The sequence below is a fragment of the Typopeltis vanoorti genome, chromosome 18, assembly GCF_054136105.1.
Source record: "Typopeltis vanoorti isolate ZY-2024b chromosome 18, IOZ_Tvanoo_1.0, whole genome shotgun sequence".
NCBI classification, from domain to species: Eukaryota; Metazoa; Arthropoda; class Arachnida; order Uropygi; family Thelyphonidae; genus Typopeltis; species Typopeltis vanoorti.
Window position 1 is genome coordinate 59734069 of NC_143566.1, and position 25739 is coordinate 59759807.

General features: G+C 36.4%; 1 protein-coding gene across 1 annotated transcript in view; it reads left to right on the top strand.

Annotated features, from left to right (window-relative positions):
• The first annotated feature begins 419 nt into the window (after positions 1-419).
• The window catches only part of LOC150096707 (polyadenylate-binding protein-interacting protein 1-like), a 199580-nt gene continuing 174260 nt past the window's right edge, over positions 420-25739 (top strand). Inside the window, exon 1 of the mRNA XM_090408127.1 lies at positions 420-772. Coding sequence (XP_090264253.1) covers positions 568-772 — 205 coding nt within the window. The 5' untranslated portion in view covers positions 420-567. The remainder of the gene's footprint in view (positions 773-25739) is intronic.

A 25739-nucleotide genomic window follows, 5' to 3' on the forward strand; every position in this document is an offset into this window, starting at 1 on the left:
CCCTGCTACCGCCGCATAAGATCGACTAAATCATCTTCGATTGAAAAAGTCCATGTAAAGATAGGCTTTTTCAGTTTGGTTGATAATTACCTCAAAATGCAGATAAAATAATTGCCGATATAAATGTTATTAAAAGAAATGTGTATACATTTCTTTTAATAACATTTAATAATCTTGTATGTGTAAAAAAATGTGAATGTGTATAAAACTCCAAAATGTAGATAATTTAAAACTGATTTGGTTTTGCTTCATCTTTTTAAATGAAACCATATATTCTCATTAACAGATAAATGCAAAAAAAAAAAAAAGATGCCAGTCTTTTGTCATTTGTAATAATTTTACTATTGAGAGGGAAAAAAAAAAATGGCTTCTCTATTTATCGTAGTTTCCAAAAACGATTTCTTCGCTTCATAACCGCCAACGAATTCATTAGGTAGCGCTGCGAAGATTATTAAAAGCTCTGGTGGAAGTAGTTTGATGTGTTGCATTGTAGTTGTTTTCATTTGTGACTTGGTTTTGGGTATTTAGTACTGGCATTTAACACATTAAATCGAACTATAAAGAGTAATGGAACCAACGAATACAAATGCGACGAGGGGAGTTGGGCGAGGTGTGCCACCACGAAGACCTTTGCGTCCACCATTGTGTCCGCCTCAGCAATATCTTCCCCACCAGATACCAGAATCGGTGTCTACTGAAGGTGGTGGGAACAGCAAAGGGACTGAGCCATCTGGTTCATATTCGCAAGCCTGGTGCAATCAGGAGAATAAAGGTTTGCATAGTTTAAATGTCCATTCACTGTTTCTTGGTTAGCGTAAGTTTCGAAATAGTGCAGTTTTGAGTGTATGTGTGCGCGCGTACGTATATTGTCACACGTATTACTCGTAAGATAACGTTTTTCGTCGGTAGCGTTAATGCAATTTTCAGGTTGAACTATGAATGATGGTAAGTATACGTTAGGAATAGTCTTTCATTTTTTTTAAAATCTTTTATTTTTAAATTGCCCATGTTAAGGCATTTCATCTGAGAAAAGAAAGATTAAACGATTTTGCCAGATATAGTAAGGAATATATGGTTTGAGGATGGGTGAACGTTCAAGTATGTAAGCCATTTGTTATAAAATGAATACTTGTAAAATCATTCGTAAAGTAAATTAATCATTCATCGTATTTGAAGCCAAAGGGATAACACATGTATACATCATGAATGTACTTAGCAAATTTTCAAATTATTTCCTTAATGTAAGTTTTCTTTCTTTATTTATTTTTTTCAACCCAGGAAATTAGATGTCTGTGTTCATGATATTTGAACATCTGGCGCAATCATTTTCAAATTATCCAAACCAGAAACTACATGGTTGGGTACAAAGTAAAAGCGTGATTTCGTTAGTTCTATTTGAGGAAAAAATCTAATTTATTCATCTGTTATGAACCCAATAATACAGTTGGTGGATTCTGGAATATAAGCCAGAATTCCTGTGTAGATATCAAACCTGATCTGTTATCCATCTAATTCAGGCTCTGACAATCAGGTCAGTACGCTCAACAAACATTCATCGCATGTTGGGGGACAAACCACAGCCTGTTGAGATGCTAAATTTCATTTAAAATTTTAGCATATGGTTTTTAGGTGGTATGAAATTCAACCAAAATTGTTTTCATGGAAATTTCAAAATATTCAAAATGGCTAGATATTGCCTGCTATTTATGAAGTACCAGTGCACTGTATCTTGTCTTTCATATTTCTTTCAAGTGGTACTAGTTTGCAGAACATGTTACTTTCTCTGCACACAGTGTTTGTGGCAGTCTTTTTTTTTTTTTGTGAAATAGCACAAAAGAGGAAAGGCTGTTCTTTGGGTCTTTGTTATGGCTTGGATTTATTTATTTTTTTGTTTTTGGTAAATTAACCCAACTTTTCTAAGTGAGTAAAACCATCACAGAATGGACACTTTAACACAAAATTGCAGAATTGTAAGTAATCTTGCATCATCTCTTTACTGGGCTACAATAAAACTAGACTGTTTTGTTAGAATTTGAAATTTAAGTTGTAGCAGAGGAAGTAAATGATGTTGCATTGAATTAGAGATTGGGCTTCCAGGTATTGGCAAGTTGTTTGTGAGGAAGAAAATTGAGTGTGCTGCAGCAATTTTTTTTTTTTTTTTTATGCTACTGCCTTCCTATGTTAATATTGGAAGATCTATAAATAGATGTGCAGTTGTTTGTACATGGTGCAAAATTGGGAAGAACTGTGCAAACCAAACTTAGCTCAAGGATTTAGATGGGCAGGTGAGCAGCGATACCACTTCCATTTTGCAAAATGATACATTTGAAATTTGGTAGACAAAGGTTGGATTCCAACATAAAATCCATACGTATCCTCAAGGAGAATTTTGTCAGGACTCCATTGTCATATCTTATTTTGATCTTCTTAGGCATTGCCATGTCAATCCATCTAAATCTGGATCTTTTCCCCTTCCATTCTTGCCATCGCACTTTAACTTATTTTCCTATTCTGTTTGAAGTGACCGTATACTGCAGTTATTGATACAATGAAATATAAAGCTTGTTTTAACTTTTTTTTTTTTACTATGACTACATCAGTGTACCTGCGAAGCCTGGACTTCAGTGATTTGAACTGCAGAGAAATAGCAATAGTATAATGTAGTTCGTTATTGGATAACATTACATAGTGCCTATTACTATACATTTGCCCACCCAACTCTTTGTAAAATGACATTTCTAGGCTAATCTTGCAAAATGTAAGCATGTACCTGTTAGATTTGTTCTTTTAGTCACTATGAATTCATTCAAGATACACAAAGGTACAGATGGTGCTACCTTCATGCAGATATTTCCCTAGTTTTTTCCATATGATTTCTTTCTGAATGACATTTTTTGTTTGGAACATTTTTATTATTAAATTTGCACATCTTTCAAAACTCAGTATTTGAATGAATCCATAACTTAAGGGGGAAGAAGTGAGACGGTTGTGCATTTGATTGATGAAATGGTTAACAGATTTTCTTCTGTTACCTCAAAAATTTGAGATAATAGAAGAAATACTGTCAGTAAAATAGCAATGGAAAATACAAAGGCTTCATCAAATTCTTGATGTGTACCCTCAAAGGGTGCAATAAATACTATAATAGTTCTGCACAATTAGGTTTACATTGATTCTCGTAGACAGGCTTATACGTTGGTTATGCATTATTAAAACACTTAAGGAATTGAACAACGTAGGTAGGTTATGCATTATTAAAACACTTAAGGAATTGAACAACGTAGTTAAGAATATAAATTAAATTAAACTTTAATAAATATTTTCCGATATTTCGGCAACGTCACGTTGCCATCTTCTAAAGGAACTTACAAAAAAAGTTACGTGCACGTAGGCACTACAACACAGAAACTGGGAATGAAGAGATGAAGCTATTGTTTGGTGCCCTCTAGCGGGCTAAGTGGGTGTTCCTGGTCGTTGGGCTGAAGGTCTGCTGATGTAGGCCTCCCAAATTTGGGGCAGTCGCATACAACTATGTATGCGACTGCCCCAAATTTGGGAGGCCTACATCAGCAGACCTTCACAAATACAGTCATTCTGGGCTTGCGGACCATGCTCTGGATACACGCCACAGAATACGGTGGAAGAAAGCTACAGTGATACACCGTAGCAAATACAAATTTGAAAGACTCTTTATGGAATAAGCCTCAGCCCTAAGAAATTCTCTAAACCTCAACAAATTTGGTTGTATGCGACTGCCCCAAATTTGGGAGGCCTACATCAGCAGACCTTCAGCCCAACGACCAAGAACACCCACTTAGCCCATGAAATTAGAGGGCACCATCAGGACTGTTAGGAGAACAATAGCTTCATCTCTTCATTCCCAGTTTCTGTGTTGTAGTGCCTACGTGCACGTAACTTTTTTTGTAAGTTCCTTTAGAAGATGGCAACGTGACGTTGCCGAAATATCGGAAAATATTTATTAAAGTTTAATTTAATTTATATCCTTAACTACGTTGTTCAATTCCTTAAGTGTTTTAATAATAGGTTTACATTGTTACCATCTTCCTTGCAGTAGTTTTCTCCCAAGTGAATTTTTCTCAGGACCCCAATATTGTCAGATCTTACATTTTGATATTCTAGGGCACTACTGTTACAATCCACCCAAATCTAGATCTTCCTGTGGGTTTTTTCCCTTCCACCCTGGCATCATATGCCTTGTTTGCTAACCTTTCCCTTCCCCATTCTCCTCTAAATTACTATACTACCTTAGATTAGTTCGGTTCACACATTCTTGAATGCTAATGTCAGGTTCCTTAATATCTTCATTTTTAATCATTTTGCCATTAATGCCATTTCATTCACTCTTAATTTTTCTTGGAATTCTATCTGCAGTTTCTAGTCAGTGGTCATCTGTTATTTTTAATTCAACTCTCATATTCATAATTAACATTATTTTGAAACACTGTCTGTATATCACCGGCATGGTATTTTGCCTTATTGTTACGTATTTCAAATTTAATTTGTCATCTTTACTAAAAACTCAGCTGTGATAAATTATTTTATTTTTTCTATATGTTTGCCACTGAGAATATTTCACTGAAATAAGTGAAATATTTAAATTTTTTTTTATATGCTTTCCAATGAGAAGCTGTGTATGTTTCTTACTTCTCATAGTTTTTGCTCTTTTATTGGGATTTTCATACCAAAATTATTGGAGCAGTTATTCAGTTTAGTTAGCACTAAAGATTGAACTGGATTTACTTAAGCATATAGCATTTGCATATCGTGAAAGACTGAATTGTATATTGCTAATTGTTGGTAAAATTATTATTATACAATATTTCCATGGAGTCTGGAGGCTCATCGTGGGAGACCCACACTAAGGTTTATGCATACAGAACCTATCGTATCTCTTTAAACTCGTTTAACTTCAGAGCACATGCAACTAATTCTGACAATCTATTCCACTTATTTACCACTCTCCATGTCTAGTCTGCACACACTTACTAACCACACTCTTATACAACTTCCACAGATGATCCATAATTCTGTGACTATTTGTCATATATTGAAAATTTTACTCCAGATGACCTTGATATGAAGGTCGAAATGTCAAATGATTATTTCAGTTTGTATTAAACTGAAATTTTACTATAACAGAGTAGTTGTTTCCAAAATTTTTAATAATGAATTCTGATCACCAAGTAATCATGAAGGAAAGGATACCTTTTGTATCAATTTTATAAAACTTTAATATTTTATGTTTCTATCATATCCCCTCTTTTCTGCCTATCAATTAAATTTTTTAACCCCATACACCTTCAATCTATCCTTCATAGGAAGCATTCCACAGACCTGTTACCAGCTTGGTCACTTGTCTCTGAATCCTCTCTACCCTTGTGATCCCAAAGAAACCCAGGTGACCAAATCCGTGCACATTAGTCAAGATGTGGCCAAATCATAGCCTTGTGAAAAGGGCTAATAACTTCCCTATTTACTTGTTAGCATGTTTTTCAACATCCTAGTAATCCTTTCAGCTATTTCACCAGCTTTTGCAATGTGCCCTCCTCTAAACTTCAACTCTGTCCATAATCTCCTGCATTCTAGTATCACTGGTGTGATACACAGTACAGTAACGAGGGTATTAACTGCCTGTGGCAAATGTTTAACTTGCGCCCTCTAACCCAAAAATGACAAATGTAAATGTAACAAGTTAAATTTCACTAAATGCAATATGTTAAATACTTACTATTAACCCCATCAAAATGAGTTGCAGTGTGTTGCAGAATTTGTGTGTCTAAAGCAGCATATTGCCGAAATTTAAAAACACAATATAAAATAGCAGACTTTTATATCTATTTATTTATTTTTATTTTTTACATTTTGTGCCCATTGCGGGCGTCTCTTTCACCACGCCTTCGTTACGTCACTGGTGATACATAGCATGTAACCTTTTCAACCCGAAGTGCATAACCTTACAATTTCACAACGTTCAGTTGATAATCATTATCCTTTGTCCACAATGCCAGTTTATTTAAATAATCATGCAGGATATCTACATCACCTTTTATCAACTATTGTTCTGCCCAGTTTTTCATCATCAGCATACAACTGAATATCCCTTTAAATCTTTCCTTATATCATTGATACACAAATTAAAGAGTAGTGGCCCTAATACCAAGTCCTGAGATACTCTGCTACTTATCCTCATTCCACTCTACTTTTTCTTCTATTGGCACTACATCCCCATGTAGGGCCTTGGCCTCCCATTTTTGGGTTTTCATAACTCACTACGAGATGAGGTAGTCACCTTCACGCTCAACCATATGTAATTGTCTGTGAAACGTTGTGTTCTTAAGACCGGTTTGCCTGCTTTGTGGGAGGAAAAAACCCTGCAGTCCCTGCCCAAGACCAGCTAACTTGGCTGTGTTTGAGAAAGATCTTTAGCTCCTCATGTCGGCAATGAGAATCGAACGCAGGACACTCCTTTCCCAGGCATATGGTTGTGGAGCGTGTACCCACTCGACTAACCGCGCGGAGATTCCACTCTACTATGTACTACTTTCTGGTGTCTCTCTGTCAGCCATCATTTCCTATCCATACAACTAGCTTCATATCCATTCCCATTTGCTTTAGTTTTTTTGTAATTTTCCATGTGGTATTCTGTCAAATTCCTTTGCAACCAGTAGCAACATAATGTAGCCATTTCCTTCATCTAATTCCACTGTCACTTTATTATGAATTAATTTTTAATGATTAATTACTAAGACAGGGCCTACCCTTTAGAAAGCTGTGCAGCTCGCTATAGAATATTGTATCCCTAACTATCCACTGTGGATTTTACCTTTTTAACCAACTTTTTCAATACTTGAACAACTACTGATGATATGTTAATTGGTCTGTAGTTTGCTGCTTCTGTCTTGGAGCCACCTTTATGTATTGGAATGATCTTACCCTCTTTCCACTCCTTTGGAACCTTGCCAGAGCTAAGACTTAGATGGAACAACTTCATCAGAGGCAGTGTCAGTTCTCTTGCACATTCATGTAGTACATAGGGTGATGTGCCATCCAGTGCCACTGTTGTATTCACATTGATTTTTTTTTTCAGTATGTGGGACACTTTCCATTCATCTACCTTAATTTTGACATGCATATCTGTCACATTGACGACTGCAAGATCTTTACCTGGATGATACGCCTTTCCCAAATGAATCACTCAGCAACTTAACAATTTTTTTTTTGCCTCTGTCGTATTCCTATCAGAGTAATTTTTCCTCCTACTTGGCTACATATTGAAAAACCTCTTTTGGACTTACTTTGTCCTGCTTAGCTAACTTTCTGTTATTTGATTTGGCCTTTCTTACCATATTAATTGCCCTTCTTGCTTGCACTTCATACTGCTCATGAATATGTTAATCACCTTTTCTTTATATTCCAGTTTTTTGCAGCTCTTGCTTTATATTTCTACTCATCTACTTGATTCTCACTTGGTTCATAGCCTGATTCTGCATACCCAAGTATGCAGTCTGATATCAGTTTGATATCACTGATTGTTAACCTGGGATGGCCCAATTTGTCAACAATTTGCCAAACAGATAGCCCATCAACATTGGCATCCTATCACAATGCCTCTTTCTGACACCATCAGCTCCCTTCTTACAGTGATGTTACTTGTAAACAGTTGCACTGACTTGGGAGCATCATAAGACAGAAACTTAAGAAAGCAAAGCACTGTAGCTTTGCTTTCTTAAGTTTTTCTCTATTTTCTGAGACCACCTTTTGTCAAGAACTTTCAATATGATTTCGTACTAGGCAACAAAACCAATTTTGATGGTTTTTGTTGCTTAGTATGAGATCACAGTTTTAGATCACAGCTTATTTTAGACCCAGAATGATTGAAGAACTAGATTATTTACCCTTAGGCCACCCATGGTGCAGTAGGCTTTCAACCTTTTGTGGGTGGGATACATCTTTAAAAAAAAAAAAAAAAACAGAATGGAGATTACTTGCCAGATTATAGTGACTGTTTTTTTGGAAACACTGCTAGAGAAATTGTTCAATAGGAGTAGCAGGGATGAATATTTAAAAAAAAAAAAAAAAAAAAAAAAAAAAAAAAAAAAAAAAGTTGGCATGAGATTGATATCCATCATGGGATTTTTAGAAGTCTTCATAGAACAATCTCTGACAGTGCCAATTTAGCTTTGGGAAAACATAGGAAATAGTGATTTAAATTTGTTTATATCATGTACATTGTCATCTCCTTCCTAATTATCACATTAATACTTACCATGTAATCTTGGACACCAGAATTGTTTTGTAATATGATTTGCAAGTTTGAAATGTGTTCTCTTTGAGAACCTTGGTTAAAAAAACAAAATTCCTCTTTCCACTATTAAGCTTAGTTGTTGTAGTGTTGCTGTTTTCAAGATCATCTTGCCATCTCTGTCTAGATCTTCCTTAGTTTCTCTTTTCATATGGTATCTGGTGCTTTACTTTTTTGATCTGTTATCCTGCATTTTAACTACACAATTTTTCAATTCTTTGTTGTCATTTATTATATTTTGTAGTTTTCTTATCTATGTATCCTAATTTTCATATTTTTACACCTTCAGCTTGTTTTTGTTTCAGTAGTTTGTTAATCGGTTTATGAATTAAACAAAATAAGCCAACAATACAATTTCAAATTTTCACAAAATAAAACAAAAGTCATGGCATTTAAAGGTTGAACATTTTAGATTAAAAATAGTTACAAAATGAAATAATAGAACAGGTAACAGTGTAATTATTTAGGCTGCATATATCTAAACAATAGATATAAATGAAAAAATAAATTTCATAAACTATGGAACAATTTAAGAGGACACTGAATAAAAAAAAAAAAGACGAACAGCTAAAATTTTATAAAGTAATGGCCACTCCCATTGTTATATGATTCAGAAACATGAACTCTTAAAAAAAGAAAGATGAATGTAAAATAAGAGCTGCAGAAATGAGATTCTTAAAAGCAATTAAAGGATGCACAAAATTGGACCATATAAAAAATGAAGACATCAGAAAGGAGCTAGATATTTACAGTTTAAATGAAAAGATCAAGCAACAAAGAGAGAAAGAAAGGGGGGAAAAGGATCTGTAAGATATCAGCTATCAGAAGAGATGGATAAATATAGACCAGAGAGCGAGACCAGCTGCAAGATGGGAAGATTATTGAAGCTGGAACAGGCCTAACTCTTGAAGAGAAGTTTGTTCATTCTCCTCCCCCTCCCTCTTTTAATACTTTCTCCTGCTAATATTACTGGTGTGATAACTCCTTTTTATAGATTTTTTTTGCTCTAATTTTTCCACATATTTTCCTAACTTTTAATACTTGTATGTTTTGTGATGCCATAGTGATTTAGTTCATCATGTTTTATACACCCTTTTGAGGGTATATCAAGAGTGTGATTGTACTGTGTGAAAAGTTTACATTATTACTAATTTCCTTTTGACAGATTTCCTCTAAATTATCTGTCAGTATTCTAATATTGTCAATCTTTTGTCTTTTAAGGCACTCCTATCTGCATCAGTCCTCCAAGATATGGTTTCACTACCCTTTCTCCCATACCTGAGATTTAGCTTCCTTCACACATTCCTGAATGTTAACAAAATTTACTTCCAATAATAATTGTAGGGGAAACTCATGGTTGGAGGGCACTACATACAATCCACTATCTCCATTTACTTAATCCTCCATGCATACACAATCGCACTAACCACCATCAGTGCATGCCATCTGTCCATCCCAATAGTTTTTTTTCCCTGTTAAATTGTGTAAATTCTGTGGCAGATTTCTTTATGCAGGATGAAAAACAGTTTCCAAGGGAAAGACCTGATACTTAGCATGAGATTGGCTAATCCACCTTCAACTGAAAAAGCCCATACAAAGATTCTTCTGTAAACTCTGAGGATAGATTTGTTTCTTGTCATGATGAGGGAAATCTTTCAGCAATTTCCATATCAGGAATTTGATGAAAAATTTCCCTACTCATGACAAGAATCACTCTGGTCTTTTCCATTCAAAAGGCACATTGTCTCATCATTCTTCCAGTTGCATTATGGAGTTTTAACAATTCTGCTGTCATCATTTTTGTTCATCCCTTAAATTTTCTCAAAGTATCACAAGTCTGGTTGTTTAACTTCTAACCAAACTCTTGTATGTATAAGTTAATACTGATTTGAATGGTGTCTTGTGTATAGCTGCTTTAATGATTTCGCTAATTTGTCTTATTACATATAAATTTTTTTTTTTTCATATTTAGTTTACCATCTTCATTAAAAATTATGCTTAAACAGCTAAAAATTTTATTTGTTTTGTAAATCCATCTATCTAGGATGGAGCTGATGTTTTTATTTTTTCTGTTTTTTTATTGCTATTTTTGTGCTAATTTTTTCTACTATTCATTCAATTTAATTAAGCAATCCTGTGTACTGGATTTAAGTATAATGTATGCATAAGAGGTGCTTAACCACCTAACCGGCCATTATGGATAAAATACACATCCTCATATGCTTCATTTCCATTATGTATTTCAATGTAATATCAATGGTATTACAATTTTAATATGCACATTGCATCCATGATTATTATTGTTCCGGGTAACTCCAAGGAGTCGACAGACTCTTCGAGGGAGGCCCTAACATCATGTCAAGAACAACTGTTCGATATTGACCCAGTATCTATCATACCTTGCCTTGAACTCATTCACGGTTGTAGCACTCGCAACAGACTCTGGAAGCTTATTCCACTCATTCACCACTCTCCAAGTAAAAAAACCTAGCTCTAACACCCTTGTCAACCATGCTCTTTCCCAGCTTCCATGCATGGCCCCTAGTCCTCCCACCACCAGTCATATTTTCAAAAATATCTTCTGGATCAATCTTATAGAAACCCTTCAGTAATTTGAATGTCTCAATCATATCACGCCTCCTTCACCTATCGTCCAATCTCTGCAACCCACAAATCTTCAACCTATTCTCATAAGGTTCATTCCACAGACCTTCTACCATCTTGGTCACTCGTCTCTGGATCCTCTCCACTTCCTCCCCTTCGTGAAGAAACCCTGGTGCCCATAACTGGGCACAGTAGTCCAGATGGGGTCTTATCAAGGCTCGATACAGAGGAACAACAACTTGTTTGTCTCTGCATGTTAAAGTATTTTTCAGAAGCCAAGTGATTTGATGAGCTGATTTAGTCACTTTTGCAATGTGCCCCCTAAACTTCAATCCCTATCCACCAACACTCCCAAATCCCTGGCCTCATCAATCTCCTGGAGTACGGTTCCACCAATGCGATATACTGCTGCTATTCTTTTCACCCCAAAGTGCATAACCTTACACTTTGCCACATTAAATTGACGTCCATTTTTCCTAGCCCAGTCCTCCAAACTATCCAAATCATCCTGTAACATTTTGACATCCTGTGCATTCACAATTGCTCTACCCAACTTTGCATCATCAGCAAACAAGTGAACACTTCCTCTCAAATTCTTTCCTATATCATTGATGAAAAAATTGAAAAGCAGTGGTCCAAGAACAGAGCCCTGCGGCACACCACTAGTCACAAGCCGTCTTTTAGACTCCATTCCTGCATAAACCACTCTCTGGTATCTCCTTCAACCACCCTCCTATCCATCTCACCAACCCTATATCTATCCCCATCTGCTCCAGTTTACTGATTAGGGTTCCATGTGGTATCCTGTCAAAGGCCTTGGCAAGGTCCAGTAGTATCACTGTAAACCCATTACCCCTATCCAGTTCAGCCGTCACTGTGTTATAGAACGTGAGCAAGTTACTGAGGCATGATCTACCCTTCACAAAACCATGTTGTCCCCCATACAATATCCCATTTTCATCTATCCAATCCTGTATTCTTTTCTTGACTAATTTCTCTAAGATCTTGACAATGATTCCTGATATGCTAATCGGTCGGTAATTTACAACAGCAGTCTTGGAACCACCTTTATGCAGTGGAACTATTTCCCCCGCTTTCCACCCCCTCGGGACTAACCCAGACCCGAGACTCAAATTAAACAAAATGGTCAAGGGTACTGACAATTCTTTAGCTGCTTCTCGTATGACACGAGCTGGTATACCATCCAATCCCACGGATGTATTGACATTGAGGTTATGCAATAGACTACTCACCTCCACTTCATTCACCACAATTCCCGTATAATCTACTGGTTTATTCGTTTCTGCAATGTCGCCACCTGGATGATATATACTTGCAAAATGCTCACTCAGTAACTCAACTATATCAACTGATTCAGTTACCTCCCTATCATCGGCATTCTTTAAAATCATTCTGCCATATACATTTTTCCTTTTACTTGCTACATATCTAAAAATCTGTTTAGGATTCTCTTTAGCCTGCATGGCCAATGTTCTTTCGTAATCCTTTTTTGCTTTTCTAACCACACTCGTTACCCTTCTGGCCTGTGCTTTATACCGTTCATGTGCCTGCCGGTCACCTTTCTCCTTAAATTCACTCCATAGTTGTTTCTTTTTTTGCAGCTCAGGCTTAATGGTGTTATTCATCCATTTAACCCCTACTTGATTTATTATTTGGACTCTAGGTATACAGTCAGCCATTGCTTCATGCAAACACTTCTTAACTGCCTCCCATGTACTATCAACTTCTAGTCCTTGCAGTTCTACATGCAATGGCACTGAACCAATCAAACTCCTAAGCTTGTCATACTTTCCAGCCCGATAATTCCACATGTACCCTGTCTTAATTGAAAATTCCACACCTTTAGCCACCTCCCAAGTCAAGACCCTATGATCACTCTCACTAATTGGTGGCAATGTGGTCATATTTGTTACAGCCAAATCCTCAGATGTAATTACTAGGTCAAGCACTCTCTGACCCCTAGTATTTTCCATTACATGCTGTCGCAGATAGTTATCCCTTAATAACCGCATAAAATCCAGTTCCTTCCTCCCGTGTGTTCTCTCCTCACTCCAATCAATGCGACCATAGTTGAAATCTCCCATAATAATTACCCTCCTTCCACTCATTTCTTCTATTTGCTTGTGCATACTGTCACCACCATCTTATGGTGGTGACAGTATGCACAAGGTCATCACATGGTCTATTGCAGCACCCAATTGTATATTTAGTTCTGCTAGCCACAATCTCGCACCAAATGGCCTTAAATGTGCTCTTTTCTCTATCCTGCAATTCAACTTCTATTCTCCTTCGCTGTAGCTCATCAGCTATGATCAACAATACTCCACCCCACACATTTTATTCTCCCTGTCATTACTGAACACACTATACCCATCACATTCAATCCCACTAGCTATATCATCTACAGTCAGCCATGATTCACTAATACTAATAACCTGTGGTCTGGAAGTGCCAACCATGGCCCAAAACTCTTCCTTCTTGTTCCTAATACTCCTAGCATTAGTGTACATGAATTTAAGACCCCCATTAGACCCAACCCTACCTTGATGCCTTATATTAGCTATCCCACTCTGATTTGTTGTCCTTATTTGCTCGGGCATATTATATTCATTCATACATTCAGCTGCCTCCCTAAGGACTGTATATCTACCCCCCCCCTTAATAAATCTAGTTTCCCTGAATTTGCACATCCACTACATTCAGCAACACTTTCTCAAGTCTCCTTACATCGTAACCATTTAGATGCAAGCCATTCATCTTATATAGATCCTTTCAGCCATCAAGCTCACTCCACACGTCCACAAATTCCACACCACTCATCATACATAACCCACGCATAAAGTCATTCGCAATTATGGCCCTCCTTTTAAACATTTCACTGTCATACCGTGGCAAAAGACCAATCATTCTAACTCTCTCACTCTTTTGTTTTGCTACCTCAAACAATTCATTCAGGTCTTCTATCGTTTCCATTTTATCTCCTTTCAAATCATTCGTACCTGCCACAACAATCATTTCTTTCACCCTTTCCTTTTGCTCTGTAATAGACTCAGTTACATCCTTTATGGTCGCACCAGGTTGGTACGATTTTGTCAAATCCTCTACTAACACACCTCGTACTAACGAGTCTCCATACAGCACTCTATCCTTCATTTTGTTCATGTTCACACTCGTATGCCTATTTTTCCTGTTATACTTTTTTTATTGGCTGGTTCATTCAGTCGACTTTTACTCATACGCTCTAGCTGCTGTTTTGCCCTTTGTATCGCACCATTCAACAACGCGATCTCACTCATTGCATCTATCTCATCTTTTTTATTCTCTGTAAAACCATTAATACTATCATTCACACTTTCTACATTCACACTCTCACAATTCTCTGGTACAACCTCGCCGTTTCTTGTCATATCCCTATTTTCTTCATTCTGAAGTTTGACAAAAATATCACGCTCACGATCCGAAATACGCTTCAATTCCTCATTCTCCCTTTTTTACACACATTCACTCCTTTATTATCATCTAACCACACTCTGACTGCACTCTGCAAAGCGTACATTTCGCAGATAGTACACTGAATCATCTCCTTTACATTACCGTTCTTGAAAGAAGATGGCGAACCATCATTACTGGCCGCCATTTTCCTTCTTACTGGAGCCATACTTACTAGTAACGTATTTTATCAAATTATAAATTATAAACACCAAAAACACACAAACGGACGCACTAAGATACGCAAGGCAAACAAAACTACGCAATATTAAAGTAATTTTATCAACGATAACTGAAAATAATGCTTATCAGGAGCTTTCACGAACACTACACGCTACGAATCCCTCTAGCAGTGACTTCTAACCTTGACGTCTATAGAAGTCTTGGCTGGTAGCATGGTTAAGGGTCAAAGCTGTATAGCTGGGAGAAGACCTCCACGTAACCTTTTTTGTGCACAACCGACTCATTGAGACTTCTGGCCTAACGTCCAATCTTTATCTTCTCGTGGTGCACCATGATACCTGGATGCTGAACAGATGAAGATGGGCTGGCAACTTGGGATTTTGCTGACCAAATTGCATTCTGATTGGCTTAAATCACAATGTAAAATGATGGTACAACATTAAAGAATTTCATGCTGGCTGGGGCATGCCCAGTTAAACAAGACCCCAGTTGTTTTCATCAAGGAACGAGGACAAATAGCAAAAAGTAAGCTACTGGAACAAATCCCAGAACACTTCCCAACTCAACATCATCAGAGTTCAAGATTGGTGCCATCAATATAAGAAGCATCAATAGAAAAGAAATTGAACTAGCAGCAGAATTGGATAAGTTCCAGATATAATAGGTGTGACTTAAACAAAACAAACACCAGTAAGATATTTCTAAGCAACAAATACAAAATGGTATACACAGGCAATAACAATTAGGGAAAAGGAGTTACTATAATCATCAGCCATTGCCGATCCACTGCTGGATGAAGGCCTTTCCAAGATTACTCCAAAACTGTTTGTCCATGGCTCTCCTTTCCCATGTCACTCTTGCAAATTTGATATCATCAATACACCATGATTTAGGTCACGTCATGGTCATTTTTCCTCTCATGGAATCCAATCTAATACTTCTTTTGTCCATTGTTGATCTTGTTTTTGAGCAATATGCCTAGCCCATTCCCACTTCAGATGTTTCACTCTTCCTATGATGTCAGACACTTTAGTTTGATTTTTTATCCAGGTATTCCTTTTGTGATACCAAGCATACTTCTTTCCACACTAAATTGTGTTCTTAATTTTTGAATTTCCTCTGCATTTAGTGTCCATGTTTCACAGTCATATGTCAATATAGGAAGAATATATTGGTTAAAAACTTTTCTTTTCAGGCATAATGGTAATTGGCTTTTGAATATTGAATGTAATTTTCCAAAGGTTTTCCACCTAAGCATTGTGCATCTTTTAATTTCATCTATGATATTTTGTTCCATTGATATGTTGTCCTAAGTACCGGGTGATTATAAAATAACGTCAAGTTTCAGAGCCCTCTAGCGAGTAATGTATTGGACGAAACACACCAATATTCGGTAGACGTACACGGTGGAACATGAGGATTTGATTTAACGGGGAAAAAATAGTACCAAAAGTCACCAACAGGGGAAATTTTGGCGCTGCCAAATTAATTTTAGTAGGTGTGACTAACGAATGACTAAATGGCAAATGAGAGACAGCACACATCAATTTCATAACGTCTATTGTTAATTACAAATTAGGTTCAATATGACCACCATTCTGATGTTCCAGGAACTGCATAAGGTGCACGACATTTTCCACAGTGGCTTGCAACATATCGGAATTGATTTGTCTCACGTGTAACGTTATTCGATCTTTCAAAGTTGGAATATCGGGTACATGTCCTTGATACACAATGCTTTTAAGAAATCCCCACAGCCAAAAGTCACAAGGATTGAGATCAGGCAATCTTGGTGGCCATGGTGTGGGAAATGCACGACTAATGATTCTTCTGTCAGAGAAATGTTGTTGCAAAACATGCTGTACCTGAAGTCCCATGTGGGGTGGTGCACCATCCTGACGTTATTGACGGAACAGGTCACTGGTCCATTTTGGTGATTTTCCTTGTAAAAGTATGGATCGATGATAAAAGATGCTGTAAATCTGCATCACACTGTGACTTTGGGCTAGTGGATAGGCATCTGCAGACACACGTGCAGATTAGTTGCAGCCCAAATGCGACAGTTGCATGTGTTAATATCGCTGTTCAAATCAAAGTGTGCTTCGTCACTCCATAAAATCTGCTACGGCCATGCATTATCCACTTTCATGTGCGCTAAGAATCTCAAAGATAAGTCGATTAGTGTGGTCGCATCACCAGGGCGCAATTCTTGAACATGACTGATTTTATAAGGGTAAAACTTCAACATCTAATGTAGGATTTTCCACACCGTTGCGTATGCGATATCCGTTTGCCGGGATATTGCTCGTGCACTACTGGTACCCTGCACATTCGTCATCTCCTGTTCCACAATAGCAGTTGCAACTTGTTCAACTTGTTGGTGATTGATTGGTTTGCATCCCCTACCTACCTGTACTGCTAGAGTTCCAGTAATTTCAAATTGCCGAATCAATTTTCATAAGTTTGTTACGCTAATCGGTCCTTTTTGTAAATTTTTCATATGCCGAAAATAACTAAGACCAGCACTGGCATTATTGTTCTGCTGATAATAGTTTGACTAACAAAGCACGCTCGCGTAAGATAAGAGGCATTAAAAAGCAGTTAGTCTGCAAATGATAAGAAATCTCACAGGCTTTCCTTTTATTGCATGATCGCTTACAAGAAACGCGATAATGCAAATGAATGCATTTTACTCGGTAAACAGCGCCAAAATTTCCCCTGTTGGTAACTTTTGGTACTTTTTTTTTTCGTTAAATTGAATCCCCATGTTCCACTGTGTACGTCTACCGAATATTGGTGTGTTTCGTCCAATACGTTACTCGCTAGAGGGCTCTGAACACTTGACGTTATTTTATATTCACCCGGTATATGTAATGATCTACTTGTTTAATTTCATCATTATTGATTTTTATTATTTCTGGTTGGACATTGTTATTGAACATAACTTGGGTCTTCTTTAGGTTTATCTTTAGTCTAGCTGTTTTGCTAGCAATTTGGAGTTCTTGGATACGAGTGTATAACTCATGAGCAGGTGAAGCACAGATAACTATGTCATCTACAAAGCGTAAATGGCTTAAACATCTTCCTACCTTTCCTTTCCCACTCAAGAAGTTTGAATATTTTTTTCTAGGCACGCTGTGAATAATTTTGGAGATATTGTGTCACCCTGTTTAATACCTCTCTGTATTTCCACAGTAGAGATTTTTCCATTGAAATGAATTGCTGCTGTGGCATTGGTGTATGCTGATTTAATGGTCCTGACATATGGCTCCTCAACTTGTTGGTTTTGTAATGCTTTAAGTATTGCACAAGTTTTTACTGAATCAAAGGCTGTCTCGTAATCTATAAAACCAAGACATAATGATAAATGATATGCATACGCCATTCAATAATCTGTTGTACAACTTGAATATGGTCCATTGTACTAAAGCCACCCCGAAAGCCTGCCTGTTCTTTTGTTTGTGCTAGGTCCAGAGTCACACAAACTCTGAATTAAGACTTTTGTAAACCACTGATAGTAGACTGATGGGTTGATAGTTTGCCAAGTCTTCTACTTCACCTTTTTTATGTATCAGAATTAGGGTAGCCTTCTTCCTTGTTGTTCGTACATCATTTTTCTTCAGGCATAAAGTAAATAGTTTTGCTAAGAGTTTGTAGACTATTTCTCTACCTGTTTTTAGAAGTTCAGCTATAACTCCATCCTCACCTGCGGTTTTTCCATTTTGCAAACTTTGGGTGTTCCACATAACTTCTGGTAGAATCTGTGATACTTCAGCTATTTTGTAGTTGTCTTCTTCATTTAATTCATCATCCTGATATAATACCGAGTAAAATTCTTTAATTCTTTTTGTAATAGCATATCTATCTCTGGTTATGGTCCCATCTTGTACTTTGACTGCAACCATCAGTTTATTGCTGTTTATCAATTGCCATTTGGCTTTTTTGAGACTACAGTTGTTATCAATTGTTTGTTGTATGAATTTACAATTGAATTTTCTTAATTCTTCCGTGATAAGTTTTGCACAATTCAATGTATTCAATTTTATTCTGTAGGTTATTTGATTGTTTCATTTCTCTTCGTTTCTTCACCAGCTGTTTTATTTCTTCAGAAATTTTGTCTTATTTCTGTTCTGTCGTACCAGCTATTTCAAGTGAGCATTTTAAAAGATTTTAGGTAATAATGTCATTACTTTCTGATGGATCAACATTGTCATCTATAAGATTTTTAAATCTGTTTAGTTCGTGTTAGAATATATCTTTTTTAATGTTGAGTTTGACATGACAAAATTTTATGCCGGCTGGGGTGTCGCCGGTTAAATAAGGCCCCCGTTGTTTTCGCCAGGGAACCAGGGCAAACAACAAAAAGTCAGCTACTGGAACAAATCTGAAAGCACACCCCAACTGAACATCACCAGAGTTAAAGATTGGTACTATCAACATAAGAAGCCTGAATGGCAAAGAAATGGAGCTAGCTGAGTAATTAGATAAGTACCAGATCAACATAATAGGGATGACTGAAACAAGAAAAGACAAAAACTGGCGAGATCTATCTGAGCAATAAATAAAAGATGTTATATTCAGGCAATTACAATAATGGAAAAGAAGTATTCAACACAAAATACGAGGCTAATCTTCTTGAATGACAGGCAGTCTCAAGTAGAGTGATGTTCGCAATTATCAGAATGGAGAATTGGACCAATGAGACATTTGTGCCTATGGTCCCATAGGAGGTTTTACTAAGGTAGAAGTGGAGGAATTTTTTGATGCTTTAGAGAAAGCAACTGATACAATGAAAAAGGAAAAGTTGGCCCTTGTTGGGGATCTAAATAGTAGAGTAGGAAATGATTGTTAGACGTAGAAAAATATTTTGGAAAAATTTGGAGAAAAGAGCAAAGCTAATAATGATGGCAAATATCTGTTGGATTTCTGCTCAGGACATGGACTGGTTATTACTAACACCATGTTCCAACATAAAAATGTGCACAAATTCACATGGAGAGAAGAGGCAAGGAATAAGAAAAGTCTCATTGGCTATGTTATTGTTAATAGTGATGTTTTTCCACAGGTGTAGGACACCAGAGTGTACAGAGGATTTGAAATTGGAAGTGATCACTATTTAGTCTTGAGCAGGATAAAATTGAATTTCATATTGAAAAGAATAACATGTAAAAAAGTTTTAAAGCAAATAAAAGTTGAGCAGCTCTCAGATGTGAACTGTAGACTAAAATAAACAAAGATTATTGAAGAATAAATGAAGGAGTTTGAGAACAGGAACCAAACCTTAGAGATTCAGTTGCAAGCCTTGAAGAAAAGAAAAGTAATTGATTCAGCCAGAGACGCATGTGGTGAGGTTGTCTGCAAGGATAGAAAAATCAGAACTCCATGGTGGACACAGGAAGTTAAAGAGGGAGGCAGTGAAGGAAAAGAAGAAAGCATATCAAAAGTTCCTGGCAAATAAGTCAGCTTGTGCTCTTAGAGAATATAGAAACAAATGTAAGAAAGCAAAACACTGTGTAAAACTAGCTGAACAAAAGTCATGGGAGGACTTTGGCAAGAACATAGAAAATAAATATGAAGAAGGTGGTAAGATATTCTGGAGGTTGTTGAAGGAGCTTAGAAATGGAGGAAAGAGTGCTGTAAAAGGAATTAGAGATGATAAAGGTGACATGAAAACAGGAGAAAAAGATATCCTTGAAGTATGGAGTAATTGCTTCGAAAAATTGCTAAACGAAACAAGCAGTGATAGCACAGTGTTAAAAAAAAAAAAAAAAAAAAAAAAAAAAAAAAAAAAAAAACACTCAACTGGCCTACAGTCAGGAATACATATCCATACTTCAAGTAGAAAAAGCCATTAAAGGCTTAAAATGTGGAAAGGCAGCAGGAGTAGATGATATTCGACCAGAAATGCTGAAGTTTGTTGTATAAAAGTCTTACAGTGGCTGCACTGTATAGTTCAGGAAGCCTGGACAGAGGGACAAATTCCTGATGATTGGAGTAGAGCTCTTATAGTACCCATATATAAAAAAGGAAATAAAACTGAATGTGAGAATTAGAGGTATTTCCCTACTGAATGTTCCTGGCAAGATCTATGTAAGTATACTTGAGAAACGTTTGAGAAGAATTGTGGAAGAAAAGCTTGCTGAAGAACAAGCTGGATTCAGGCCAAATAGTTGAGAAAGGATGGGCATATAACAAAGATCTGTATTTAAGTTTTGTCGATCTGAAAAAGGCATATGATAAGATGTCAAGAGAGAAGCTATTCAATACACTATAGTTATATGGTGTAAATGGGGCATTATATCAAGCAATTCTTAGTCTTTATTTGAGTTGTAAATCAGCAGTTAGAATTGAAGGAAGTACAGGAAGATGGTTTAATGTTAAATCTGGTGTGAGACAAGGATGTACATTACCCCCTCTGTTATTCATTATCTATATGGATCACATTATGAAGGAAAGTGGTATTAAACCTGATATCAAAATTGGAGATGTTAATGTCAGCTCTTTGCTTTATGCGGTTGATGTTATACTTCTAAATAAATCTGCTACAAGTTTGCAAGATTCCCTGACTAAGTTGAATAATTGTTGTAACAGATATGGTATGAAGGTCAGAAATAAAAAGACAATGAAAATAGGTAGAATCATTGAAAATGTCAACTGTGTTGTGAACGGAGAACCTGTGGAACAAGTAAAACATTTCAGCTACTTGGGCACGATTTTTACTGAAGATGGTAAATTAAATATGGAAATAGACAACAGAATCAACAAAGCTGGCATGGTAGGAAGTCAATTGAATAAATTCATATGGAATAAGAGAGACATTTGTCGGAACACTAAATTAGCTGTATACAAGACACTGTTCAAACCAGTTTTAACTTATGGGTCAGATGTAAAACACTTGACCGAAGACTAGAGACCGCAGATATGAGAGTGCTGAGAAAGATTATAGTGGTGAACAGATGGCATCAATGGCAACTTTATATTAAAAACAAGGATATTAGGAAAGAACTTGACATTGTCAGCATCCAGGAATGTGTTAGCAAAGCTAATCTCAGGTGGTATGGTTCACTTAAACAGAATGTTCAAGGAAAGATTAGCAAAACAAATGTTTTCTGCCAGGTTAGCAGGAAAACAACCCAGGGGAAGACCAAGAAATAGGTGGATTGATATGGTACAATGTGCCTTAGATGATAGGAATATAAGATCTGATAATGATGTTGGAGTCTTGACAAGTAACAGACTGATTTGGAGGAAAATTGTAGATAGGAAGTTATTAATGATGTAAATTTTTCATGTAGTACTATCATATCCTGTACACCCCTTGAAGGTACAAAGCAGGAATTTGATGATTTTGAGTTTGTGTACATCTATGCTTTGCTTTGATCTTAGAAACAGTTTCTTCTTTCTTTTTTGGCAGTTTATTTGAATCTTACTGCATACCATACAAGATAAGAAGCATCAATAAAAAAAAGAAATGGAACTAGCATCAGAATTGGATAAGTATTAGATCAACATAATAGGCATGACTGTCTTGTTTCAGTCATGCCTATCTTACTGGTTTTTGTCTTGTTTCAGTCATAATAGGCATGACTGAAACAAGACAAAAACCAGTAAGATATATTTCTTAGCAACAAATACAAAATGGTATATGCAGGCAATAACAATTAGGGAAAAGGAGTAGCTATAATATTCAACACTAAATGAGGATAATCTTCTTGAATTGCAGGCAATATCAAGTAGAGTTGAGCCTCTGTAGCTCAGTTGGAAAGACCTGGGTTCAATTCCTGTCCATGATGTGAGGAAACTTTATCTGGTCTCTTTTGCCGAAAGGTGAGTTAACCAGTCTCATATGGAGGTAGGGTTTTTCGTCCCCCAGAACAGGCCAACTGGCCCCGTGAACTCTCGCATCTGCAGAGATGGGACACACTGGACCTTCCAAGAATAGTTGGATGGTCGTTAGCACTTAAGTGCCTGTTAGGACCACTGATGATGATGATCAAGTAGTGATATGGACAAATATCAGAATGGAGAACTGGACAATGAGACTTATTTCTGCTTATGTTCTCACAGAAAGTTCTACCAAGGAAAAAATGGAGCAATTTTTTGAGGCATTATTTAAGGTAGCTGTCACAATTAAAAAGGAAAAGTTAATCCTTGTAAGAAATCTGAACAGCAGAGTAGGAAATGATTACCAGACATAAAAATGTTTGAGGAAAATTTGGAGAAAAGCCAAAACTAATAATAGTAAATGCCTGGTGGATTTCTATTCAGGATATGTAATTCTTGTAGATAAACTTGTACGTTGATAATACATAACTGTCAGATTCTAGAATATTAATTGAAAACTTTAATTAATACTTCCTGTATTTTGGTAATGTTACATTACCATCTTCAGATCACAAAATAGTATGTGCATGCAGGCACTAACACTAAGCAAATATGGCTGAAGAAAACAACTGAAATTCATCCTAGAGTCCTAAAGGTGCCCTTTAGTGGGCTAAATTTGTTGTCTTGGTTGTTGGGCTGGTTCTTTAGAATGCAAGCTTCCCAAATTTGGGAAGTTTGCATTCATCAAAATTTGTTGAGGTATGGGAAGTTTTTCAGCCTCAGCTCTGAAAAACTTCCCATGCCTCATATTTCCATAACCGAAGTATGGGAATTCCATACATATATGGAATTCCCATACTTCGGGAATTCCAGGAATAATCTGGAATTCTCGAAGTAAGGATCCAGAGGAGAATTTACCCATATGCTGAAACCTCTTGTATGTGCTATTAGAGTACCACAGATTGCAGACCAAAAGCCTGCTAATATCCCGATGTGATACCGCTGTAGCAAGATACTCCTGAAGGAAGCCTAAAACTCGGGATGAAAGAAAAGCCATAAAGACTTTAGTAAAAGACTCTTGACTGAATGTGCGATACAGAGCCTCTGTAAGTTACTTCCCCTTGTATATTTTCTTTTATGATCTAGGAGATATGTTGTATATGGACTGTTAAGAATTAGTTTAATAGTAATAAGAAGTGTCCATAAGAGAGTCAATTGGCATGTTAGAAGTTGATATCTAATTTGTAAAAATAACCTCTTTGCGAGTAAACTAGAAGTTTAATAAGTTGAATTTGTAAGCAGAGAGTAAATAAGTTTTAGAGTTAAAGAGATTATTTAGTGTTGAAGTGAAAGTTCTAATTTTATGCTAAAGATTTTATAGATGGGTAGAGAAAGCAATCTCCCTGTCGTTTGATTCATGTATGTTTCATATTAATGTAAATAAATTTGTTTGAATTATTTGTTAAAAGAGTGCTGCCTGATCCTTTATTTTACAACTGCACTGTTCCTAAATAATTCGGACTTGTGAGCAGGAAACAACTAAGGCATTAAAAGTGCAGTTTTATTACTTAAGAACCACGACTGTTTATGTAAACTTTGTTGAAGGAAGAGAGAGAGATCTACCGGAAGTTTTATTGAGTCTTATGCCGAATTTTTGATATACTGATGGTGCAGTCTGATAAATAAATTTTTCAGTGTTCAGCATACGACTAATAAATACAGAAGATGGATAAACATAATATGCAGTAGAGTAAGTGAGAAAGGTTACGAGAGGGAAAGTGCGCACAGCTAATTAGTAAAATATAGAATAAAGATAAAGCTAAAGAATAAAAGAAGATATTGGATTTAAACAGCTATTGTTACTGTAAACAGAAAGCCAGGGATCCATCAGGCTGATGTGTAATCAGTGTCTAGGAAAGGGAGATTGTTATTGTTTTCCTTTTCTAAGATAAACTGGATCCTGGGGGTGCTGACTGTTAAGAAGTTGTGGAGTGTATCCAAGCCATGCAGTCAAATAGCGAACACATTACGTAGCGTGGTCAAACAGTGGGTTTATGTGGGGCTGAGTTTAAGGCTTTTTCTTCAAAGTCTCCATAAAGAAGTTGGCCAGTGGTGGAGAGAGTGGAGAACCCATGGCTGTCTCCTTTGTTTGTAGAATTTTCCTTGCCAAAGGAAAATTTCTTCACCATGAACTCGGGTCATTTTGTTTGGCAAGGAAAATTCTACAAACAGAAGGGACAGCATGGGTTCTCCACTCTCTCCACCCCTGGCCAACTTCTTTATGGAGACCTCACAAAAAGCCTTAAACTCGGCCCACATAAACCCACTATTTGGCTACGTTACATAGATGATTACTAACACCGCACAAATTCACATGGAGAAAAGATGCAAGAAATGTCTCGTGGACTGTCACAGTTGATGGCAATGTTTTGAAGTAAAAATCGGGTGTGTGCCAAGGGTGCACGTTATCTCCATTGTTATTCATTATCTGTATGGATTACGTTATGAAGGAAAGTGGGAAAACATCACCAATTTTGACATTAAATCTGATATCAAAATTGACAATGTTAATCTTTACTTTATACAAATGATGTTATACTTCTAAATAAATCCAGTACAAGTCTGCAAGATTCCTAACTAAATTGAATAACTGTAATTAATTTAGCATGAAAATTAGCAATAAAAAGATCAAAACTATAAAAATAGGCAGAAACATTGTAGTAAAGTAAAACATTTTAACTATTTAGACACAATTTTTAGTGAAGACAGTAAATTAAATATGGGAATAGATAGCAGAATTAGTAATGCTGGTATGATAGGAAATCAATTGAATACATTTATATGGAATAAGAGAGAAATTAGTTCAAATACTATACTAGCTATTTACAGCACAGCATTTAAACCAATTTTGACTAATAGATCTGAGAACTCGGTTAGAAATAAAACATTTGTCCAAAGACTGGAAACAACAGAGATGAGCATTCTGAGAAAGATTAATGGAGTGAACCAATGGCAGTATCACATTAAAAATGAGGATATTAGAAAAGAAATTGCATTTTAGCATTCGGAAATGTGTTAGTAGAACTAATCTTGGAGGTATGGTCATTTAAATAGAATGGAAGGGGAAAGATTAGTAAAACAAGTGTTCTTTGGCAGGAAAAAAAACTCAGACGATGACCAAGATGTAGATGGATTGTTACAGTAAAAAAAAGTACCTTAAAAGACAGAAATATAAGATCTGATAATATTAGAAACTCAACAGATAACAGATTAAAAATGATAGAAATGATTGATA